The following is a 26,007-nucleotide window of genomic DNA, read 5'->3' on the forward strand; positions in this document are numbered from 1 at the left end:
TTTTTTTTTTTTTTTTTTTTTGAGGAAAAAAGTATAGCTGTTTTGGTTACACTGATATAAAACCTTTGCCCAGGTAAGAATGGCTGAGATGCAGGAGTAGGTATACTTTCATTTACACTGGCTGAAACCATGGCTCAAATTGAATGAGTCCATTGATGTCATGAGTTAGACTGTGCCTTTTGTCTTGTGGTTCTAGATATAGTGCTGTTTACCCTAAAAGTGTTTTATTACCTTTTTTAACCATCACTCATATTGACTTATTAATATTTTACAGTGTGAACGAGTACATATAACTCATCTCTATGTGATACTTTTTTGAGATGGAGTCTGGCTCTGTCGCCTAGGCTGGAGTGCAGTGGCGCAATCTCGGCTCACTGCAAGCTCCGTCTCCCGAGTTCATGCCATTCTCCTGCCTCAGCCTCCCGAGTAGCTGGGACTACAGGCGCCCACTACTATGCCTGGCTAATTTTTTGTATTTTTAGTAGAGATGGGGTTTCACCATGTTAGCCAGGATGGTCTCGATCTCCTGACCTTGTGATCCGCCCGCCTTGGCCTCCCAAAGTGCTGGGATTACAGGCATGAGCCACCGCGCCTGGCCCTCTATGTGATACTTTCTATTGTTTCATTAAAAAATATTTTTACTGGCCGGGCACAGTGGCTGACGCCTGTAATCCCAGCACTTTGGGAGGCCGAGGTGGGAAGATCACGAGGTCAGGAGATCGAGACCATCCTGGCTAACACGGTGAAACCTCGTCTCTACTAAAAAAAAAAAAAATACAAAAAATTAGCCGGGCGTGGTGAGGGGCACCTGTAGGCCCAGCTACTCGGGAGGCTGAGGCAGGAGAATTGGTGTGAACCCGGGAGACAGAGCTTGCAGTGAGCCGAGATCACACCACTGCACTCCAGCCTGGGCGACAGAGCAAGGCTCTGTCTCAAAAAAAAAATATATATATATATATATAATTTTTTTTTTTTTTTTTTTACTGCAACCCATCATTTTGAAAACACTATCCAAGAAAGTAATGGTTGTTTTTTGTTTGTTTGTTTTTTTGAGATGGAGTTTCACTCTTGTTGCCTAGGCTGGAGTACAATGGTGTGATCTTAGCTCACTGCAACCTCTGCCTCCCAAGTTCAAGCAATTCTGCCTCAGCCTCCTGAGTAGCTGGGATTACAGACTCCCACCACCATGCCCGGCTAATTTTTGTATTTTTAGTAGAGATGGGGTTTCACTGCGTTGGGCAGGCTGGTCTCAAACTCCTGACCTCAGGTAATCCACCCACCTAGACCTCCCAAAATGCTGGAATTACAGGCGTGAGCCACCATGCCCGGCCATGGTTGGTTTTTTTGAGACCACTTTATATTTAGGCCAAATAGGTATGTGTGTGATGGGGGTGGAGAGGATGACAAGTAGAATGAAGGAGTGATGTTTCACTTTGCCAGACTTTAAATTAATTACATTGCATGGAGCTCTATTATGCAATACTATCTCCATACTGCTGAAAATAATAATCTGCAACTTACAATTTGATCCTTGAGTTACCAGCTAGTAACACTTGTTCTTTACACCCTTTCTCATTCCCTAAGTCATTAGAAAGCACCAGTTCTAACTCCAAATGATGACATGGTCTTATTTTATCTATTAACCATAAGCTTACAGATTCTAGTGAAGAAAAAACTTTAGGAGGCTACATGGTCTATTGGAGAGTGTAGGCTCTGCAGTCAGAAGATCCCTATCCGGGCTTCTGTCTTTCTCAATAAGACTTGGGACCACAGCAAGGTCCGCAATCTCCTGAGGCTCTGTTTTCTATGGTTGGGATAACATGGTAAGTTATTTTCTTCTAAGTAGTCACACATGGAAATCTTATCTAAAATTTTATACCATTAACTTTTATTCACTTATTAACTCATACCATTAATACTTTAGCTATGTTTAGTATGCATGAGTTAATGAGTGATTAGAGTACTGTGAGCAGCACAGGTTTAGAAATGCCTATTTGCCTATAGTGCAGCCTCTTATATAAGCAAAATAGAAGTCAAGTAAGAATTTTATTTTTTCTTTTTAAAATGCAAAGTAAAATGTGTCTTTAAAACTCTCCCAGGAGGTGAAGGGAAGCTACCATAACACCAGGTGGGAAGGAAGACATACTGGGCTTGGCTCATGCTTTAATTAGCTACTGTGTAAAAATGTTCAGGGATTTTCAGTTATCCGCTGGCGCCCAGAGGCAATGGGTAAGGTTAACTGGAGCTAGAGCCAATTTTTTTCTTCCTAGGAGTAACAGCAGCAAACAGTAGGAGAGAAGATGCCAAGTTAGAAGTGCATATAGCTCTCTTCCACAGGAGGCCTACATGCCGCCACTTGTGCTGCCGCCATGTCTCTAGTGATCCCTGAAAAGTCCCAGCATATTTTGCGAGTACTCAACACCAACATTGATGAGTGGCGGAAAATAGCCTTCGCCATCACTGCCATTAAGGGTGTGGGCCGAAGATATGCTCATGTGGTGTTGAGGAAAGCAGACATTGACCTCACCAAGAGGGCGGGAGAACTCACTGAGGATGAGGTGGAACATGTGATCACCATTATGCAGAATCCACACTAGTACAAGATGCCAGACTGGTTCTTGAACAGACAGAAGGATGGAAAGTATAGCCAGGTCCTAGCCAATGGTCTGGACAACAAGCTCTGTGAAGACCTGGAGCGACTGAAAAAGATTCGGGCCCGTAGAGGGCTGTGTCACTTCTGGGGCCTTCATGTCCAAGGCCAGCACACCAAGACCACAGGCTGCCGTGGCCGCACCGTGGGTGTGTCTAAGAAGAAATAAGTCTGTAGGCCTTGTCTGTTAATAAATAGTTTATATACCAAAAAAAAAAAAAAAAAAAAAAGTGCATATAAAGTCAGCTTTCCTAGGCCCTGAATCAAGAAAGGTGATGGTTTGCCATTGTAGCTATTGGTTTCAAACAAGAGCCAAGATTGATGTCTTTCTTATGTTCTGTTGACTAATCCCAGTATGAATGGCCAGTTCAGCTAGAAGAAACAGTCTTGAAAAAAATAGAAAAAGCAAAGAAAAAAAAGAAAAGACAGCTTTCCAAGCTAAGTAACATTTGTGGTCAGTGAAATAACAGAAATCTAGTAATGCTAAAGTAAAACAAATTTTCAGCTTAAAAATATTGCCTTTATTCAGAATCATAAGGGTTTTTAAAAAAAACTTACCATTATGAAAGTTAAAAAAATATAGCACTCAGTACAATGAATTACTACATTTAATATTCAAACACTTAAGGCACATTTCTCACAGTTTACATGTGAGAATTTAGCATGATCCAAACTCAAATATCCATTTCTCATATCTTTCAATGTCTGCAGCAGACACTGACTTAGAAACCTTTTTTAAAGCCATCTCGAAATCCTCCATAGTTGTAGGCATGTGCATTTCTTCTTTGGAAAGATTTCGGATTTCCTCTGGAGTCAAACCTTCAATGCGCCTTCTCATTGCCATCAAGGACGCATCCCTAGGTTTTAAGTTAAAAACAACAACAACACACACAATGTTACTTTGGTTAAATGAAAACCTGTTAATAGAAAAATTTTCAATTGATCTGTTGTAGCATTCTCTAATTATATTACATATATATATGTAGTATTGTATAGAAACTTATTGGAATACAAAGCCTGTTGTGTTTTTTAAGCAGTTAAATCTTCTGTAATGAAAAAGGATGCTAATTTAAATAATTAATACTGAATATAAAATCCCAGAAAAAGTAAAAGTGGGGTTAAAGCTAGCAATTTGAATTTCATTATAACTATTCAATAAAATGAAGAATAAGCATCACAGAGTCAGAAGAGAAACTGTTAACAAGAAAATTAAATATTTTCTCCATGTAGAGGAAAAGCTAGGTAAGTTCAGGGTTTCTCCTTTTCTCATTTGTGTTTAAAAAAAAAAAAAACTTCAGATTCAAACAGCTCTTGCCTTTTACCAAGTTTTATCCTTAATAGCAGCCACCATTTATGCAAAGGGATAGCAATATAGCTATTTGATGTATACACTTTAGCTTTAATCCTCAGAACCCTGTGTGGTATGCTCACTTTAGAGAGGAGGAAATGAGCGCAGTCAAGCCCCTGGTTAATTAAGTGTCTCTACTAATACTTAGATTAGGACAAAACCTACTTGAACCAGCTGGATTAAAGACATTCTTTTTTTCTTTTTACTGCTATTCTGTCACATTTAGGATAAGTTCACTGAGAATGAGACTGTATTCTGTGCATATGCCAGGTCAATATATTTCACAATCATTTCGTATTTTATAATATAGTGAACAAAGGCACCAACAATTTATTGAATCCAAGACAATTACTGATTTTCTATTTTACACAATTTATCCTAACATTAGCTTCTTGAACTTGTAGCTTTCAAATGAACTGTAGACTCTTCACTGACATGAAAGATACCAGATATCTTACCAGCACCTGCTAACACCAACAAAACCAGAATTTGTGACCCTGACTACAAAATGTATGTGGGGCCGGGCATGGTGGCTCACGCCTGTAATCTTAGCATTTTGGGAGGCTGAGGCAGGCGGATCACTTGAGGTCAGGAGTTTGACACCAGCCTGGCCAACATGGTGAAACGCCGTCTCTACTAAAAATACAAAAATTAGCCGGGTGTGGTGGCACATGCCTGTAATCCCAGCTACTCGGGAGGCTGAGGCACAAGAATCACTTGAACCCAGGAGGCAAAGGTTGCAGTGAGCTGAGATCGGACCACTGCACTCCAGCCTGGGTGACAGAGCGAGACTCCGTCTCAAAAAACAAAACAAAACTGGAATGTGGGTCTTTATTCATCTTTTTTTTTTTCCTTTGGACACAGGGTCTTGCTTTGTCGCCTAGGCTGGGGTGCAGTGGCATAATCATGGCTCACTGCAGCCTCAAACTCCTGGGCTCAAGAGATCCTCCTGCCTCAGCTTCCTGAGCAGGTGGGAACCACCATGCCCGGCTAATTTTTAAAATTTTTTTCATGGATATGAGGTCTTGCTATGTTACCCAGGCCAGTCAAACTCCTGGGCTCAAGTGATCTCCCACTTGGCCTCCCAAAGTGCTGAGATTACAGGCGTGAGCCACCAACAAGATATTGATCTGTCTTAATTCAGCATAAAAACTTCACGTCAGAGGATCACTTGAGCCCAGGAGTTTCAGGCTGCAGTAAGCTGTGACTGCGCCTCTACTCTCCAGTCTAGGCAACAGAGCGAGACTGTGTCTCAAAAAACAAAACCAAAAAACTTCATACTAGAAGTTTATGCTTACAAAAACCTATGCTTCCATGATAATTCATACCTGCACACGTTGGTAATGTCCGCACCTGAATAACCTTCCATGTTTTCTGCTATACTTGCAAGGTCAACATCATCAGCCAATTCCAGCTCACGTAGACTTATTCGTAATAGCTCCTCCCTGCCTTTTGCTAATGGTAGAAACAAATTTTAAAATGTAAGCCTGCAGCATAAACATAGTATACTATTGTCTCAAATCTTCTTTGTGTGAGATGTTGTCTTCCAGTAAGAATTGGATCTCTAAGAAGAGATAATTAAGTAAAGAGCCATTCTTTACTTTTTAATTCCTTACTATTTAGTATTAAGGCATATAGCCAAACTAGTACTGTAAAGGAAGATACTCCTCATGTATCTCTTCCAGAAAGTTAGTTAATAACAAATTTTAAATTCTCTAAACAAAACTACATGAAAGTTAACAGGCTTTCTGACAAGATTGAAAGGAAGATACCTGATGGCAAAGGAATATAGATTCGTTTCTCAAGGCGTCGTCTTAAAGCCTCATCTATATCCCAGGGAAAATTAGTAGCTGCCAGAACCATAACCATTTTGGAAGGGTCATCATTTTCAGAAGCACCTCCAACACCTAAAATAAGGGTAAGGAGAGAGTGAAAAAGATATGAAGTTGGATTATACCAAATGAAGCTCAGCTATTTAAAGATCAACAATTATTTAGTACAACAATACAAGGAAGCACAGTCGTAAGGCCTCCTTAAGACTTAGGTTAACCGGTACCTATGTGAATTTGTAATCCAAAGAAAATGAGTTCTGTAGTATGCAAATATATGACTCAAAATAGATTTAATCGAAAAGCCAGATCTCAAATACATAACAATTTTAAATCTTTTTCAAAGCATACATAAACTCTAAGGCCAATTTATCTGCATTCATTTTTATTTCAATTTCATAGCTAAAGTAAGATAGTTGTATATACCAAAAGGGTGCCCTGTGGGTGGCCATTAATTCTGACTTGTCACCACTGTCAGTGTACCAAATCTATTACTATCACTATCAGGAACTACTTGCCACCCACTCTAGTCCATCTGAAGTTAAGAATACCTATTAAAAGCTTGGGTTAGCACTATGAGTAAAGTTTGACCGACTGGAACTGGAGACACCACACCTAACAACCTCCCGTCCCTGTTCAACTCAAGCTAAACACAGATACCATCCATCTGAACCAGCAGCTCCGCTTTCACCCTTCTGCTTGCTTCATGTTCTTCAGAAGTCCCTCGGCGACTACAGATGGAGTCTATCTCATCAATAAATATGGTGGCTGGAGAATAAAATCGAGCCTAAAGGAAGAAACCATGCAATACCAAGCTATTAAGCTATTATTTCATTTTAAAATAATCTACAGATTAGCAATCAGAAAATAGCTGAGGGAGGCTGGGCACAGTGGCTCACGCCTGTAATCCCAACACTGGGAGGGTGAGGCAGGAGGATGGATTGAGCCCAAGAGTTCGAGACCAGCCTGGGCAACAAAGCAAGACTCCATCTCTACAGAAAATTAAAATATTAGTTGAGTGTGGTTACACGTGTCTGAGTCCCAGCTACTCAGGAGGCCAGGTGAGAGGATCCCTTGAGCCCAGGAGTTCAAGGCTGCAGTGAGCTATGATCACACCACACCACTGTATTCCAGACTGGGTGACAGAGTGAGAACCTGTCTCTAAAACAAGAGGAAAGAAAGAAAACAACAAAACAGCTAAGGAGCCTGCCACACTGTGCATCTTTCTCTCATGCTAATACTGGGGAGATGGGATAGAATTAGAACAGCTAAAATATGGCTTCTAATGAACCGTTTTTTATTTATTTATTTATTTTTAAGAGGCAAGGTTTTGCTCTGTCATCCAGGCTGGAGTGCAGTGATATGATTTTGGCTCACTTCAACCTTGAGCTCCTGGGCTCAAGCAATCCTCTCACCTCAACCTCCCGAGTAGCTAGGACTACAGGTGTGTGCCACCACACCAGGCTTATTTTTATATTTTTGGTAGAGATGGTGTCTTACTATGTTGCCCAGGCTGGTCTCAAACTCCTAGACTCAAGCAATCTTCCTGCCTCGGCCTCCCAAAATGCTAGGATTACAATGAGCCACTGTACCTAGTGGGATAATTTCATCTTTAAAGAGAGTCAATACTTGGGTCTTTATGTATAAATATTTTTGTACTTTTTCAACAAATGGAGAAAGGGAAAGAGTGAACTTAATCATCATTAAAACATCCAAGAAAATTCTCAACTAAAATTTTAGGAACCATCTATCAAAAGCACCTACATCAACAAAAATTAAATTTCAGTCTGTTGCCACACCAAGCAAAAGTGACTAGACTGATTCTTCCCACATACTGAGGGTATGTAGAATGATCTGACTTCAAGTAAAGGCTATGTGTCCTGGGTTTAGCTGGCCCAGGAAGGTACAGTAGAGGACACCAATTGGTTCTCCCTGCACAGCACACTTCTGCTAAGAGAAGCCTCTTTCTCATTTGCAAATCATCCCTCTTTCTTTCTTTCCTTCCTTCCTTCTCTCTCTCTCTCTCCTCTCTCTCCTCTCCTCTCTCTCTCTCCTCTCTCCTCTCTCTCTCTCTCTCTCTCTCCTCTCTCCTCTCTCTCTCACTGCAACCTCTGCCACCCCGGTTCAAGCAATTCTCCTGCCTCAGCCTCCCAAGTAGCTGGGATTACAGGTGCACGCCACCACACCTGGCTAATTTTTGTATTTTTAGTAGAGACGGGGTTTCATCATGTTGGCCAGGCTGGTCTCGAACTCCTGACCTCAAGTGATCTGCCCGCCTCGACCTCCCAAAGTGTGGGAATTACAGGCATGAGCCACCATGCCGGGCCCCTCCTTCATTCCTATTCCACTACTTCAAAAGAGGCGAACTTTACTTGGAACTCCAGGGGTTTTATTCAGGCCTGGCCAATCAGAGCACTCCAATTCTCTGACCAAAAACAAGGAGTTTCGGCATAGGTATGAAACTCAAAACAGGCCAAATATTAATCTTTGGACTTTTGCTGGAACTATGACAAAATGAGGGCTAACTTTGCTGAGAGTTCATTACCCTAAGGACAATAAAAATAAGGCTTGAAAGCTGAGTGCAGTGGTACACGCCTGAAGTCCCAGCTACTTGGGATGCTGAGAGAGGAGGATGCAGTATGCTACGATTGTGCCTGTGAATAACCACTGCACTACAACCTGCACAATATAGTGACAGCTTATCTTAAAAAAAAAAAAAAAAAAAAAAAAAAAAAAAAAAAAAGCTGAACACAATGGCTCTTGCCTGTAATCCTAGCACTCTATGGGGTCTAGGCAAGAGGAGTGTTAGGCCAGGAGTTCTAGACTGCCTGGGCAACGTAGTGAGACTTCATCTCTACAAAAAAATCAAAAAAGGCCAGGCGCAGTGGCTCACACCTATAATCCTAACACTTTGGGAGGCCAAGGTGGGCAGATCACCTGAGGTCAGGAGTTCAAGACCAGCCTGGTCAACATGGCAAAACCTCATCTCTACTAAAAATACAAAAATTAGCCAGGCATGGTAGTGCACATGTGTAATCCCAGCTACTCAGGAGGCTAAGGTGGGAGGATCGCTTGAGGCTAGGAGGTGAAGGCTGCTGTGAGCCGAGATTGCAACACTGCACTCCAGCCTAGGTGACAGAATGAGACCCTGTCTAAAAAAATAGAATTCATGTCTTGACCAGGATTGGTGACCCATGCCTGTAAATCTAGCACTTTGGGAGTCTGAAGCAAGAGGATCACTTGAACCCAGGAGTTCAAGATCAGCCTGGGCAACACAGCAAGACCCCATCTGTAAAAAAGAAAAAAAAAATGAGCTGAGTGTGGTGGCTCATGTCCATCGTCCCAGCTACTTGGGAGGCTTAGACGGGAGGAGCACTTGAGCCTGGGAGGTCACGGATGCAGCGAGTTGTGACCATGCTCCTGCATACAAGCCTGGCAAGACTGAGAACCCATTTCAAAAAAAAGAAGATTCACGTCTTTGTCACTAATAGCATAACTCTATCCTAATTACATAAAACTACTCTGTTTCTTAGAGGCAAGAGTGAGGTAATCAGTGAAGCTTAACAAAGTCTGCAGTTTAAAAGGCTGTGGAATTCAATCTAAACACTCTACCAGAACTTGTTGAATTACATTTCTTCTATTGGTACTGATTTGTATTGGTGGAAGAAAGAACCTAATCCAAAGATTAGGTCATTAAAATGAAGGCATTTGGTGCAGTTAATAGATCGGAGGTGACCTAAGTTCCACAATAAATTATGATTCTCACCTTTTGGCATCATTGTTACAATACTGTGGTTATCATATTATAACTAAACCTATTGATTTAAAAAACATAATAATTTCAGATTCCTACAGAAGATTAGTAATGCAGATCCCATAATGTGAGCATGCCCCAAAACTGGTAGATTTAAGGCCGGGCGCGGTGGCTCACGCCTGTAATCCCAGCACTTTGGGAGGCCGAGGCGGGCGGATCACGAGGTCAGGAGATCGAGACCATCCTGGCTAACACGGTGAAACCCCGTCTCTACTAAAAAATACAAAAAATTAGCCGGGCGTGGTAGTGGGCGCCTGTAGTCCCAGCTACTCGGGAGGCTGAGGCAGGAGAATGGCGTGAACCCGGGAGGTGGAGCTTGCAGTGAGCCGAGATCGCGCCACTGCACTCCAGCCTGGGCGACAAAGCAAGACTCCGTCTCAAAAAAAAAAAAAAAAAAAATGGTAGATTTGGATCTACATCTGGAGAAAAAGAGACAGAGAAACTCTAATTATTCATGTTTGTAAAGAAAGCTAGCTTTAAGGGCACAGGACTCATACTCTGGGCAAAATGGCATCCTGCCTAACTATTCCATATACTGGAGATAGTTACAGCTCACTTTCTGCCCTTTTAGAGAGGTAAAGAATCATTAGAGCTGTCTCAAACATTCACCATTTCAAACAGAAGACGAACAAGCTTCTCAGATTCTCCTCTGTATTTGGAAGTCAGAGTTGATGAAGAGACATTGAAGAATGTTGTCTTGCATTCTGTAGCTACTGCTTTAGCGAGGAGCGTCTTCCCCGTGCCAGGTGGGCCGACCATCAGTACTCCCTGTTGCGAATATAATAGCCTCAGCAGAGGATTTATCTGCCATTGTTCTAATTCATAAAAGTGTCATTACTAAGTAGCAAATTTCGACCAACTTATATATAATATCAAGACAAATAAAAGACAAACAGATAAACAGGAGGATACTTTGTCACAAATTTACTCTTCCCATTAAAAAAGAAGATAACCACATTATGAAAAATTTGGAACTCAAAGATGAGAAAAAGTAGTCTATAATATCAACACCCTAACAGAGGTACCATTAGCATCTGGATTTATATCCTGATTGTCCTTTTGCTCAGACAAATTAGGTTGTTTAAAAATATAACTTATTCGGCCAGCCATGGTGGCTCACACCTGTAATCCCAGCACTTTGAGAGGCCGCGGCAGGCAGATCACGAGGTCAGGAGATCGGGACCATCCTGGCCAACATGGTAAAACCCCGTTTCTACTAAAATACAAAAAAAGTTAGCTGGGCGTGGTGGTACATGCCTGTAATCCCAGCTACTCGGGAGGCTGAGGCAGGGGAATCACTTCAACCCGTTAGGCGGAGATTGCAGTGAGGCAAGATCACACTGCACTCCAGCCTGGCGACAGAGCGAGACTCCGTCTCAAAACAAAACAAACAAAATACATATATATATAATTTATTCAAAGTATATCTATCATTTTGTATCTTGCTTATCACTTAATGTATAAAGGATTTTTACAACTATTCATACATGCAGAGTTACCTATCAGTGTGTTTTCCAAATCCAAGAAAAGCTTTTTTGATGGTCTTTTTTTAGATCAGCCCATGACTTTAAAAAGTATTTATCACATGCAGATATTTCTCATTAATTTATTGAGGACAATCCCCAAAATACAGGTTACAATCATGCAACATGACATATAAAATGGAGTGTTTCTGCATTAGCTGACTAGGTCATATTTGCAAATATGAGCTCATTCTAAATGGGGTGAATTCTAATTTTTTTTTTTTTTTTTTTTTTTGAGACAGAGTTTCGCTCTTGTTGCCCAGGCTGGAGTGCAATGGCGTGATCTCAGCTCACCACAACCTCCACCTCCCAGGTTCAGGCAATTCTCCTGCCTCAGCCTCCTGGATAGCTGGGATTACAGGCACGCACAACCACGCCCGGCTAGTTTTGTATTTTTAGTAGAGACGGGGTTTCTCCATGTTGGTCAGGCTGGTCTTGAACTCCTGACCTCAGGTGATCCACCCGCCTCGGCCTCCTAAAGTGCTGGGATTACAGGCGTGAGCCACCACGCCCGGCCAAATTCTAAATTTTAATGCTGTGTATTCAACTTTCCAAAGATCACATTGTATGTATTTCTTATTCTAGGAATCTTGTAATAGCTTCTGGTCTAACAAAATTCTCAGTAGCACAACATATACCTTTTAATTTAAACATTTCCTGACTCCACTTTCTCCCTCCACTTTTCCCAATATAGATAAATATTGGCTCTCTGTATCAACATGCTGCCATTTACTTTGACAATGCCATCACAGTAATAAACTTACTTTCCATGGTCTCCTAATGCCCTTAAAGAATTCGGGCATCCACATTGGTAACACTACGGCTTCCTTAAGCAACTTTTTAGCTTCTACTAAATCAGCGATATCATCCCTGAAAGAGAAGACATTTTATTAACAACCCTTTAGATGATACATGTCTATGCAGTCACTCTTGAGAACCACTGGAAGCACATGATGTTGCACTGCTGACAGAATGGTGAGCTTCTCTCTGAGCCCGGGTGAACTAATGCACGTGATGAGGCCCACCATGTCAACCAGCAGATATATACGCTGCTGACAGAATGGTGAGCCTCTCTCAGAACACGGGTGGACTAACACACTGCGACGAGGCCCACCATGTCAACCAGCAGATATATAAAGAGCACAACCTTTTCTTCAGTTATTGGTGGTTGACAGTTTTTAGCCTGGATCATGAGAACACAGTCTACAGGCACACTCTTCACGGTTATGTGTCATCTCATTTTAAACTCCTGCTCTTATGGTCCTCATTCCATAATCTCCATGATTTAGAAACAATGAGCCCATGTTTTTTAAAACTAAAAAAAAGCATAAAGAATAAAAATCGTATAAAGCAGAGACAGGCTACAACATAGCTGCTTTGCCTCCAGCTTTATTAAGAGGTAGATGCCAAGGTTAAAGAGTATCACAGAGATTACTATAAAGTCATCTCCAACCACTAGAATACCTACTACTACTGCTACATGTGGCAATTTCTGTTAAAAAAAGTATTTTCATTGTATAAAATATTAATGTCCCCAATATTTTTTAATATCATTCAAACCCATACCTAATAATCATTAAGGTTTTAACAGAAATATAAACATAATATACCTAACTTTGTGGAAAAGTTAACTTTTATAACTCATTGTAATACATTACAGATCTTTGATTACATGTAATATTAATCAAGTTGAGAACCACTGCTCTAAAAGAAAATAAAAGCAACATTTCTAGGATGCTATAGATAATAAGCAACACACATACATACAAATCATTGCCTTGGCCAGGTGCAAAGGCTCATGACTGTAATCCTAGCACTTTGGGAGGCTGAGGCAGGAGGATCACTTGAACCCAGGAGCTCAAGACCAGCCTGATCAAGACTCCATCTCTACAAAACATTTTTTAAAATTAGCTAGATGTGGTGGTGTGCACCTGTGGTCCTAGCTACTTGGAAAGCTGTGGCAGGAGGATCACTTGAGTCTAGGAGTTTGAGCCTGCAGTGAGCTATGATCGAGCCACTGTCCTCCAGCCTGGGCAATAAAGTGAGACCCTGTCTCTAAAAAACAAAAACAAAAACCTCAGACTCTCAGACAAAAATTGGAATAGGCTGAATGCAGGGAAGTCATGCTCACGCTGCACATACTCCGGTTCTGTCCTCAAGCTCTGCTCTTCAGTACATGCTCACATTTGCTCCATTTTCCATTCCGAATAGCATCACCAGCACCCAATTATTTGGTTGTGATATAACTTACCATCGAACATTGGGATTCTGAGAAATTATATCTCTTTCCAAAGCTTCTACTAAGTCTTTATCATATCCGGTACTATCAAATTTATTTGTCTCTGGTTCTGTTACTGCAGCAGGTGATTTGTTCTACATGAAGAGAAAAAAACAAGCGCTTTTGATTCATTTATTTTGTTTCTGTGAGTCGGAAACACAGATTGGACTCAAGTGACATCCTTTAAAAAGCTAATACATCATTTGGCCAGGCGCAGTGGCTCACACCTGTAATCCCAGCACTTTGGGAGGCCAAGATGGGTGGATCACGAGGTCGGGAAATCGAGACCATCCTGGCTAACAGGGTGAAACCCCATCTCCACTAAAAATACAAAAAATTAGCCAGGCATGGTGGCGGCACCTGTAGTCCCAGCTACTCGGGAGGCTGAGGCAGGAGAACAGTGTGAACCCGGGAGGCAGAGCTTGCAGTGAGCCAAGATCATGCTACTGCACTCCAGCCTGGGTGACACACCGAGACACCAACTCAAAAAAAAAAAAAGGCTAATAATAATACAATAACAAGGATAGGACCAAAGACTCTAAGTCATCCTTCTACATCAACATCGGTTTGATACATCAAAAGTATCAAAGAAAAATAAAAATGACCATGCATGTGAACTGGCTAGCATAAAAAAATTAATACTGAGATAAATGTGGTCGCAAGTGAATATCAGATATACACAAAATGTATTTCAATCCTTTAGAGGAGATAAGATTAAAGACAGATGGCTTATTTAGCCAAGACTATGGCTCAATCTTTAAACACCTACTTGTCCCTCATCAATGCTCCTAAAAATATCCCTTTTCATTATTCCCACTACCCTCCAAAAGACACATCTCAGTCCTTACATGGGATTCCTCTCATCCTCTGTGATGACAGTCATTAGGGCCACGGTTCCCAAACTATGTACTCAATACCCAGGACACAATGGCAAACTCACGAGGTATTGTGGGATAGTTTAAATTTTTGAAAGAAACACAGCAACATCTGTTGAACACTGTGTGAACTACTAGCTAGAGGTAGTTCACGATTCCTACATAAGACTGCTATACTCCTCTTCAATAATGCCTTATTTATTTATTTATTTATTTATTTATTTTTGAGCTAGAGTCTCACTCTGTCGCCCAGGCTAGAGTGTAGTAGTGTGATCTTGGCTCATTGCAACCTCCACCTCCTGGGTTCAAGCAATTCTCCTGTCTCAGCCTTCTGAGTAGGATGACAGGTGTGCACCACCACGCCCGGCTAATTATTTTTAGTAGAGATGGGGTTTCAGCACGTTGGCCATGCTAGTCTTGAACTGCTGACCTCAAGTGATCCGCCCACCTCGGCCTCCCAAAGTGCTGGGATTACAGGTGTGAGCCACCGTGTCCGGCCTGAATAATGCCATATTTTTGTGAAGCTGGGTTTTGGGCAGTTGCTGTGATAAGATGTACAGAGAGAAAATCAATGTGGAAGAGGAATGAGGGTAGAATATCCGTTCTGACTGCAGGGTTTGAGAAACTGTGTAACAGGGCCCAATAGGTGTTAAACTGCTAGAACATAAACTGTTTGAACCTAACTTCTTCATAAATGGATAGGTATTTTTCATAAGTGGATGGGTATCCTGGCCTAGAGATGCTATATAAAAATTACTAAGATACTTATGAATATTATAGGCCAAGAAAATTTATGAAGCCCTGCATTAGGGTAAATAAACATTTTTTCTGCCGTACTAAGATTGTTACCCAATTCCCATAACATTTTTTTTGCACGTAACATGATGATTCCTTTGCCAACTGGTGCTGTCTAATGCCATTATTAATGTCCAGACTTAACCAATATTTATGATATTCAAAATGTTAACCTAGATGGCCAAATAAGCATCAGTTCCACAATGTGTGTATTGAGCCTCCAATATTAGCATAAAAGATTCAAGGAAGGAACTGTGTAACTTTTTTTTTTTTTTTTTTGAGATGGAGTTTCATTCTTGTTGCCCAGGCTGGAGTGCAGTGGCACGATCTTGGCTCACTGCAACCTCTGCTTCCCAGGTTCAAGCAATTCTCCTGCCTCAGCCTTCCGAGTAGCTGGGATTACAGACATGCACCACCATGCCTGGCTAACTTTTTATATTTTTAGTAGAGATGGGGTTTCACCATGTTGGCTAGGCTGGTCTTGAACTCCTGACCTCAGGTGATTTGCCCACCTCAGCCTCCCAAAGTGCTGGGATTACAGGGGTGAGCCACCACACCCGGCCAGAACTGTGTAACATTTAAAAGAGAAGAAGATAATCTTTTCTTCAAAGTATTTATAAAGTTGTTACTCATTTACAGATATTTAACAAGTATCTGTTCTGTGTTAGCAGCTATGGAGAACAGGAAGAGGACACTGTACCTGACTATCAGGAACATATACTGTAAGCCAGGGAAGATACAAATATAAGGCATTTTCTCTTTCTCTTTCTTTTCTCCCATAGAACACAGTACTAAGGGAATGTTCGCAGACAAAGCAAAACAAATTTAAGTAGGCAGAAAAAAGAAACAGTGTTGTAATAGGCCAGCCAAAGGAAGCTGTGGAACTTCAAATGCTGACATATTTAATAGGATTTTACTTAATTAGTTGAAGTAGTACAATTTCTTTTAGATATACATCTATCTAATAATTTGCTCCTGGCCAGGTGCAGTGGCTCATGCCTATAATTCTAGCACTTAGGCTGAGGGGGGTGGATCAGTTGAGGCCAGGAGTTCGAGATCCAGCTGGCCAACATGGTGAAACCCCCTCTCTACTAAAAATACAAAAATATTAGCTGGGCATAGTGGTACATGCCTGTAGTCCCAGCTACTCAAGAGGCTGAGAGGAGAATCGCTTGAACCCAGGAGGCGGAGGTTACACTGAGCTGAGACTGCACTACTGCACTCCAGCCTGGGCAACAGAACAAGACTCCATCTCAAATAAAAACAAACAATAACTTGTTCTAAGTGAAAACAGTAACTAGTAGGAAGTGGAAAAAAACAGTTGAGGGATTCAAAGGGACCTAGACTCCTTTTTTCATGCTCAAAATAAAGTTTCAGATAGACGGATTAATCAGGACATAAGTCCTTGGGTTTAAAACTAGTTCTTTTGCTGGGCTCAGTGGCTCACGCCTGTAATCCCAGCACTTTGGGAGGCAGAGGCAGGCAGATCACCTTAGGTCAGTAGTTCGAGACCAGCCTGGCCAACATGATGAAACCCCGTCTCTACTAACAATACAAAAATTAGCCAGGTGTGATGGCTCACACCTGTAATCCCAGCTGCTCGGGAGGCTGAGGCAGGAGAATCGCTTGAACCTGGGAGGCAGAAGTTGCAGTAAGCCAAGATCAGGCCACTGCACTCCAGCCTGGGCGACAGAGTGAGACTCCGTCTCAAAAAAAACAAAAACAAAAACTAGTTCTTTTAAAGCTGGCAAAGTTATAAATACAAAACCCATTACCTCAGTTAAAAGAGTTAATTAAAAGTGACAGCTGGGTTCTCATTTCCAGGAAGATGGAGCATACTTTTCAGCATTTCTTCTGCTAAGCAGAGCTAAAACCCTTGGGTATTATACATACCACAAACACAGGAGGACTCTGAAAGGTGCAAAGAAGCCAGCAGAGCCACTAAGGAACTCAAACATGGTGTGAGTTCCCTGGGTTTTCTTTCTTTAAAATATCCAGACTTGGGGCTGAAGAGCCGGCAACCTGGATACACCAATTTGAACAAACAAACAACACCCCAACAGAAGCTTGCTCTTTCTAGGTAAAGGACCAAGGAAGGGGCAGTCTAGCAAGACAGAGCTTTTAGACAGTAACACTCTACTCCAGTCAAGCACCACCAAAGACTTGTGGCCCTGGCCCCACCCAGGGCAGCAAAGGCAGGGTGGAAGGCCTAGGACTTTCTACTTCTGGAAGCCTACAGTGAGTTACCTCAAACCCCCACCAGGGTAGAATCAGAGGCTAAATAAGAAGCTGAAACTTTCATTCCCAAAAATGAAATGAACAAGAGCCCCTGCATGTTCTCTCCCCCACCCCTCCCTGCCACAGTCACTGGACATCATAGAGGGAACCTGGACTTCCACTCCCCAACCACAGTGTCCCTGGAGAGCGTGTGGAGAACTTCCACCGCAGCTCAGCAGTAATGAGAAGGCCTCTGCCCCTAGGCAGGTGCCGACAGAGGCTGGCTGGGGAACCTGAACTTCCATCCCCACCTGGCAGCGGTGGCACCCCAATCTCTCTGCCAGAGCAATGTTAGGAAAAATCAGCTAAACAGAAGGTTTAAATAAGATCTAGAGTCTCATGATATAATATGAAAATGTCCAGGTTTCAACAGAAAATTCCTCATACCAAGAACCATGAAAATCTCAAATTAAATGTAAAGAGACAATGAACAGATGCCAAGACCAAAATGACAGTGATGTTAGAGTTTCCTGACAGATTTTAAAGCCTTTTACATGCTTCAATAATTATGAATGTACTTGAAACATTATGAAGAAAAATAGCCTCAGAAACAAATAGAACACCCCAAAGACTCCATGCCAACACACATTATACCTTAATTTCTGAAAACCAAAGACACAGAACAAATGGAAAGCAATGAAAGAATATCAACACCTTGCTTATAGGGGAAAACAATTCGGATGAAAGCAGATTTCTTCTCAGAAAAGCAAGCCAGAGGAAGTAGCATAGTATTTTTTAAGGAAAAAAAAAAAAAGTATTTTTTCAAGAAAAAAACTCAGGCCAGGTGTCGTGGCCCACGCCTATAATCTTAGCACTTTGGGAGGCCAAGGTGGCAAGACTGCTTGAGCTCAAGACTTCAAGAACCAGCTTGGGCAATAAAATAAGATCCTGTCTCGGCCAGGCATGGTGGCTCAGGCCTGTAATCCCAGCATTTTGGGAGGCCAAGGCGGGTGGGTCACAAGGTCAGGAGTTTGAGACCAGCCTGGCCAACACAGTGAAACCCCATCTCTACTAAAAATACAAAAATTAGCTGGGCATGGTCGTGGGCACCTGTAATCCTAGCTACTCGGGAGGCTAAGGCAGGAGAATCACTTGAACCCCGGAGGCACAAGTTGCAGTAAGCTGAGATCGTGCCACTGCACTTCAGCCTGGGCGACAGAGCTAGACTCCATCTCAAAAAAAAAAAAAAAAAAAAAATAGGCCAGGTGCAGTGGCTCATGTCTGTAATCCCAGCACTTTGGGAGGCCGAGGCAGGCGAATCACCTGAGGTCGGAGTTCGAGACCAGCCTGACCAACATGGAGAAACCCTGTCTCTACTAAAAATACAAAATTAGCTGGGTGTGGTAGCACATGCCTGTAATCCCAGCTACTCGGGAGGCTGAGGCAGGAGAATCACTTGAATCCGGGAGGTGAAGGCTGTGGTGAGCCGAGATCACGCCATTGCACTCCAGCCTGGGCAACAAGAGCGAAACTCCGTCTTAAAAAAAAAAAAAAAAAAAAAAAATCCTGTCTCTACAAAATAAAAATTAAAAAATTAGCCAGGTGTGGTAGCACACATCTGTAGTCCCAGCTACTTGGGAGACTGAGTCAGGAAGATCCCTTGAGCCGAAGGAGTTCAAGGTTGCATTGAGCTATGATCAGTGCCACTGCACTCCAGCCTGGGCAACAGAGTGAGATCCTATCTCAAAAAAAAAAAAAAAATCAGCAAGGATATAGAGCTCAATAACACCACCATCCAAAGGATCCGACAGACATTTATAGAAAATTCCACCTAACCACAGCAAAATACGTACTCTTTTCAAGTGTTCACAGAACATATACCAAAACAGACCATATCTTAAGCCAAAAACAAACTTAGACAAGTTTAAAAAAATTGAAATTATATGAAGTATATTCTCAAAGCACAAAAGATTCAAACTAGAAATCAGTAACAGGAAGAAAACAAGAAAATCTCCACACAATTGGAAACTAAACAGGATGGTATTAAATAATCCAGGTCAAAGAGGAAGTCTCAATGGCTATCAAAGAACACACTGACCTGAAGAAAAATAAAGATACAACTTATCAAAATTTCTGGGACACAGTTAAAGCAGTGCTGAGAGGGCAATTTAGAGCACTAAATGCATATGTTAGGCAAGAAAAAAAGTCTCAGGCTGGGCATGGTGGCTCACACCTGTAATCCCAGCACTTTGGGATCACACCACTGCACTCCAGCCTGGGCGATAAGAGTGAGACTCCGCAGCAGGTGGATCACCTGAGGTCAGGAATTTGAGACCAGCTTGGCCAACGTGGCAAAACCCCGTCTCTTCTAAAAATACAAAAACTAGCTGGGCGTGGTGTTCCACGCCTATAGTCTCAGCTACTTGGGAGACTGAGGCAGAATTGCTTGAACCTGGGAGGTGGTGGTTGCAGTGAGCCAAGACTGCACCACTGTACTCCAGCCCAGGCAACAGAGCAAGATTCCGTCTCAGAAACAAACAAAAAAGTCTCAAATAATCATTTAAGCTTTTACCTCATGAATGTAGAAAAGAACAAAATAAACTCAAAGCTAAAAAGGAAAATAATAGGCCAGGTGCAGTGGCTCACGCCTGTAATTTCAGCACTTTGGGAGGCCAAGGCAGGAGGGATTGCCTGAGATCAGGAGTTCGAGACCAGCCTAGCCACCACAGTGAAACCCTGTCTCTACTAAAAATACAAAAATCAGCTGAGCGTGGTGGCGGGGGCCTGTAATCTCAGCTACTCAGGAGGCTGAGGCAGGAGAATCACTTGAACCTGGGAGGCGGTGGTTGCAGTGAGCTGAGATGGCGCCATCGTACTCCAGCCTGGGCAACAAGAGCAAAACTCTGTCTCAAAAAAAAAAAAAAAAGAAAAAAGAAAAAAAAAGATATTGATAAGAGCAAAAAGCAATAAAGTTAAAAACAGAATAACTATAGAGAAAATTCAATGAAACAAAGGAGTCTTTTAAAAAGATTAAAAATTGACAAACCTCTAGCAATACTGACAATGCAAAAAGGACAGAGAACACGTATTACTGGTATAAGGAATGAAAAAGGAGCTATCATTATAGACCTGCAAGCACTTAAAGAATAAGGAATATGGCCAGGCATGGTGGCTCATGCCTGTAATCCCAGCACTTTGGGAGGTCAAGGTGGGTGGATCACGAGGTCAGGAGATCGAGACCATCCTGGCTAACATGGTGAAACCCCGTCACTGCTAAAAATACAAAAAATTAGCCGGGCGTGGTGGCGGGCGCCTGTAGTCCCAGCTACTCAGGGAGGCTGAGGCAGGAGAATGGTGTGAACCCAGGAGGCAGAGCTTGCAGTGAGCCGAGATCATGCCACTGCACTCCAGCCTGGGCGACAAAGCGAGACTCCATCTAAAAAAAAAAAAAAAAGCATAAGGAATCCTACAAAAATGCTACATACATAAATTTGACAACTTGGATTAAATGGACTAATTCTTTGAAAATCACAAACTACCACAACTCACCTAATAAAAGAAGATAATCTGAACAGTACCATAACTATTAATGAAGGTGATTCATAGTTTTAAAGAAATATTCAAGCCCAGGTAGTTTCATTGTAGAAATATTTAAAAAAGAATTAAGGCCCGGCGTGGTGGCTCACACCTATAATCCCAGCACTTTGGGAGGCCGAGGCAGGTGGATCACCTGAGGTCAGGAGTTCAAGATCAGCCTGACCAACATGGTGAAACTCTGTCTCTACTAAAAATACAAAAAAATTAGCCAGGCGTGGTGGCACGCATCTGTAACCCCAGCTACTCGTGAAGCTGAAGCACGAGAATCTATTGAACCCAGGAGGCGGAGGTTGCAGTGAGCCAAGATCGTGCTACTGCACTCCAGCCTGGGTGACAGAGTGAGACCCTGTCTCAAAAAACATTTTTAAAAAAGAATTAAATCAATTCTATACAAACTCTTCCAGAGCACAGAAGGAAAATTTCTCAATTCATTTTATAAAAGGCTATATTACCCTGATACTGAAATCAGATGAAGACAGTTCCAAAAAACAAAACAAAGGAAAAACTATAGACCAGTATCATTCATGAATATATAGATGCAAAAATTGTTAACAAAATATTACCAAATAGAATTCAGCAAGATATAAAAAGAATTACATACCATGACCAAGTGAGAATTATTCCAGGGACATAAGACTAGTTCACTGTTCAAAAATTAATCAATATAATCCACTATATTAAGAGACTAAAGAAAAAGACCCATGTGATTATGCAACAAATGCAGAAAAGCATGTGCTAAAACTGAATACCCATCCAGGACAGAAGCTCTCAGAAAAATAGAATTTAAAGGGAATATCCTCAACCTGATAAAGAGTATCCACAAAACCATCCTGGCTAACACGGTGAAACCTCATCTCTACTAAAAATACAAAAAATCAGCTGGGCATGGTGGCGGGCGCCTGTAGTCCCAGCTACTCGGGAGGCTGAGGCAGGAGAATGGCATGAACCCGGGAGGCGGAGCTTGCAGTGAGTGGGGATCATGCCACTGCACTCCAGCCTGGGCAACAGAGCGAGACTCCGTCTCAAAAAAAAAAAAAAAAAAAAAAAAAAAAAGAACATCTACAAAAACACCTACAGCTAACATTATACTCTCTCTGATGAAACATTGAATTCTTTCCTCCTAAAATCAGGAACAGGAACACAGCAAGGACATGTACTTTGTCACTCTTAAATATTTGACATAGTACTGGAAGTTCTAGCCAACGCAATAAGGTAAGAAGAGGAAATAAAAGGCATAGAAATCCAAAAATACAGAAATATTTGCAGATAACATAATTGTCCACACAGAAAATACTAAGGAATCTACAAAAATTCTCCTAGAATGAACAATTCTAGCATAGTATTAAGGTGACAAGATAGAAGATAAACATATAAAAATCAATTATTGGGACAGGATCGTGGAAGACTGACAGAGTAGGAAGCATCAAGAATCTGTATCTCCACCTAAACAAAAACTGCACCTGCAGAATCTGTCTGATGCAACTATTTAGGAACTCTGGAGTCTATTGGGAGGACTGCAACTTCCAGGGGGAAACCTGGATGGTAAATGACAAATTATGGTTAATTCTGGTTAATTTCAGCCCAGCTACTGCTATGGTTTTAATGTGTCCCTCCAAAAGCAAGGTGTTGAAACTCAGTAGCTAATGTGCTAGTATTAAAAGTTGGGCCTTTGAGGGGGGATTATGCCACAAGGGTTCCTTCCTCATGAATGGGATTAAGGCCCTTACAAAGAGGTATCACACAGCATTTGGATTTCCTGCTCTTATTCCTTCAGCCATGTGAGAACAAAGTGTTCCTCTACTCCAGAGGATGCAGCCCTCACCAAACAACTGAACATGCCAGCACCCTGATCTTGGACTTCCTAACCTCCAGAACTGGGAGGGAAAAAAATCCTGTTCTTTATAGATTACCCAGTCTGTGGTATTCTGTGATAGCAGCACAAAATGGAATAAACAACTCAGCCCTTAGTAGGCAACTGTACACGTGCTCCTGGAGTAGTCTGCAGGCAGTTCATAGGAGCCAGGATGGTCAAAAAGGACCCTGTCCTCCAAAAACTAGGTATGTGTGTTTTGATTGCCGAATGCGGCTTCTGACCTTGCAGTCACAGGGGGCAGCTATGGTTGCACCCCTCCTCCCATTGTTGCAAGCCCTTCCCCTTTAGGCTGAAGCAACTTCAGGAGAGTTAAAGGGCCACCGACCTTTTATTTCCCCCATCCCCTTCATTTTTCTCTTTTTTCCCTTTTGGGGAAATAGACATTTAAAGTCTAGGAAATTCAAAAGTAACCACACACGGGAATTTTTAAAGTCTCTGTGAGTCACACATGGTTGGCTCATGCTTGTAATCCCAGTATTTTGAGACGCTGAAATGCAAGGATTGCTTAAGGCCAGGATTTGAGACAAGCCTGGGCAACGCAGTGAGACCCTGTCTCTACAAAAAAGATGAAAACATCAGCCAGGCTTGGAGGTGTACACCTGTAGTCCCGGCTACTCAGGAAGCTAAGGTGGGAGGATTGCTTGAGCCCAGAAACTTGAGTCTACAAGTAGCTACGATCCTGCCACCATATACCAGCCTGAGAAACATGGAGACCACAAAGAAAACAGCTATAAAATATACAAATATACACAAAAGAAAATAAGAAGGGAATTAAAACATTTCACTGCAAAAACTCAACTAAATGGCCTAGTGCAGTGGCTCACGCCTGTAATCCCAATACTTTGGGAGGTGAGGCGGGTGGATCACTTGAGGTCAAGAGTTCGAGACCAGCCTGACCAACATGGTGAAACCATCTCTACTAAAAATACAAAAATTAGCCAGGTGTGGTGACACACATCTGTAATTCCAGCTATGCAGGAGGCTGATGCAAGAGAATCGCTTGAACCTGGGAGGCTGAGGTTGCAGTAAGCTGAGATTGTGTCACTGCACTCCAGGCTGGGTGACAGAGCAAGACTGTCTCAAAAAAAAAAAAAATCAACTAAACACAAAAGAAGACAGTAATGTAGAAAATTATTTTTTTGTTTTGATTTTTTTTTTTTTTTTTTTTGAGATGGAGTTTTGCTCTGTCATCCAGGCTGGGGGTGCAATGGTGCAATCTTGGCTCACTGCAACCTCTGCCTCCCAGGTTCAAGAGATTCTCATGCCTCGGCCTCCTGAGTAGCTGGGATTACAGGTGCCCGCCACCATGCCTGGCTGATTTTTTGTATTTTAGTAGAAACGGGCTTTCACCATCTTGTCCATGCTGGTCTCGAACTCCTGAGCTCAGGCAATCTGCCTGTCTTGGCCTCCCAAAGTGCTAGGATTACAGGCATGAGCACCATCCCCGGCCAGTAATGTAGAAAATTAAGGAAAAAGACAGATAGGCATATAAAGACTGAAATAACAGAAGTCCCTCCTTATCAGTAATTGGCTTAAATGGATTAAACCCTCCCATCAAAAGACAAACTGGCAGAATGGACAAAAAACTGACAGGGTGTGCACCTATAGTCTCAACTACCTGGGAGGCTGGGTAGGGGGGCGGATCACTGGAACTCAGGAGTTTGAGGCTTTAGTGCATTATGATATAGTACACTGTGAATATTTACTGTACTCCAGCCTGGGCAACACAGTCAGACCCTGTCTCTAAAATTAATTAATAAAATAAATTTTAAAATAAAAAAACATGAATCAACTATATGTTGTCTACAAGAGACACTTTAGATCTAGACACACAAACAGGTTAAAAGTGCAAGAATGAAAAAAGATACTCCACACAAACAGTAACCTAAAGATAGCAGGGACGGCTATAAATAAGCCTGTCACAAAAAGACAAATGCCATATGATCCACTTACATAAGTAGCCGAATTCACAGAGAGAGGAAGTAGAATGGTGGTTGCCAGGCGCTGCAGGGAGGGTGAATGGTGAGTTATTGTTTAATGAGTACAGAGTTTCAGCTTTGCAAGATGAAGAGATCTGAAAATGAATGGTTGTGATGGCTGCATAGCAATGTTGATACGCTTAGTACAACTGCACTGTACACTTAAAAACCGTTAAAATGGTAAATTTTATGTTATGTGCATTTTACTATATGCAAAAAAGTCAACTATATTATTGGGAAAAATGTCAACTATATGATTGGGAAAATGCAAATCAATACCACAATGAGATACTACTTCACACCCAATTACATGGTTATTATCAAAGAAACCCGAAAATAACAAGCATTGATGAGGATGTAGAGAAACTGTAATCCTAGTAGGAATATAAAATGGTGCAGCCACTGTGGAAAACAGTTTTGTCATTCTTCAAAAAATTAAAAATGAGGCCTGATGCAGTGGCTTATGCCTGTAATCCCAGCACTTTTGGAGGCCAAGGCGGGCAGATCATCTGAGGTCAAGAGTTCAAGACCAGCCTGGCCAACATGGTGAAACCCCATCTCTACTAAAAAAATTAGTCGGGCCTGGTGGCGGGTGCCTGTAATCCCAGACACTTGGGAGGCTGAGGCAGGAGAATCACTTGAACCCGGTAAGCGGAGGGTGCGGTGAGCCAAGATCGCGCCATTGCACTCCAGCCTGGGAAACAGAGCAAGACTCTGTCTTAAAAAAAAAATTAAAAATGGAATTACCATATGACCCAGCAAATCCACTTCTTGTATATATCCAAAAATCTTAAAAGCAGGGTCTTGGAGAAATATCTGTGCACTCATATTCAAAGCAGCATTATTCACAAAAGCCAAACAGTGAGAGCAACCCAAGTGTACATCAACAAATGAATGATAAAGCATGAAATATATATGCAATGGAATAGCACTCAGCCTTAAAGAGGAAGGAAATTTTGACATACTACAACATGGCAAAATCCCTAAAACACTATGCTAAGTAAAACAAGTAAGTCAAAAAAGGGAAAATACTGTATGATTCCACTCAGATGAGGTACCTCGAATAGTCAAATTCATAGAGAAACAGAATGGTGGTTACCAAGGTCTGGGATGAAGGGGAGAATGATAAGAATGATGACTTTAATGGGTGTAGTGTTTCAGTTTTGAAAAATAAATAATGTTCTGTGGATAGACAGTAGTGATGATTCCACAACTAGTGGAACATGTGA

General features: G+C 41.9%; 1 protein-coding gene, 1 non-coding gene and 1 pseudogene across 7 annotated transcripts in view; 2 read left to right on the forward strand and 1 right to left on the reverse strand.

Annotated features, from left to right (window-relative positions):
* The first annotated feature begins 2,278 nt into the window (after positions 1 to 2,278).
* Positions 2,279 to 3,593, forward strand: LOC134758782 (small ribosomal subunit protein uS13-like; annotated as a pseudogene).
* LOC115935159 (small nucleolar RNA SNORA2/SNORA34 family) lies at positions 2,903 to 3,037 on the forward strand. Its single transcript, XR_004070859.1, has one exon. It is a non-coding gene; the product is annotated as a small nucleolar RNA SNORA2/SNORA34 family (small nucleolar RNA).
* KATNA1 (katanin catalytic subunit A1) overlaps positions 3,149 to 26,007 on the reverse strand; it is a 54,345-nt gene continuing 31,486 nt past the window's right edge. For 3 of the 6 annotated variants that reach the window (XM_055390823.2, XM_055390822.2, XM_055390824.2), the window contains exons 5-12: positions 24,753 to 24,803; positions 13,416 to 13,537; positions 11,929 to 12,034; positions 10,251 to 10,409; positions 6,488 to 6,614; positions 5,771 to 5,905; positions 5,327 to 5,453; positions 3,149 to 3,507 (exon numbers count right to left, since the gene is read on the reverse strand). In XM_055390823.2, coding sequence (XP_055246798.1) covers positions 3,309 to 3,507; positions 5,327 to 5,453; positions 5,771 to 5,905; positions 6,488 to 6,614; positions 10,251 to 10,409; positions 11,929 to 12,034; positions 13,416 to 13,537; positions 24,753 to 24,803 — 1,026 coding nt within the window. In that variant the 3' untranslated portion in view covers positions 3,149 to 3,308. The remainder of the gene's footprint in view (positions 3,508 to 5,326; positions 5,454 to 5,770; positions 5,906 to 6,487; positions 6,615 to 10,250; positions 10,410 to 11,928; positions 12,035 to 13,415; positions 13,538 to 24,752; positions 24,804 to 26,007) is intronic. The other 3 variants (XM_031012180.3, XM_031012184.2, XM_063707942.1) reach the window with 1 other exon arrangement.

Source organism: Gorilla gorilla, chromosome 5, assembly GCF_029281585.2.
Source record: "Gorilla gorilla gorilla isolate KB3781 chromosome 5, NHGRI_mGorGor1-v2.1_pri, whole genome shotgun sequence".
NCBI lineage: Eukaryota > Metazoa > Chordata > Mammalia > Primates > Hominidae > Gorilla > Gorilla gorilla.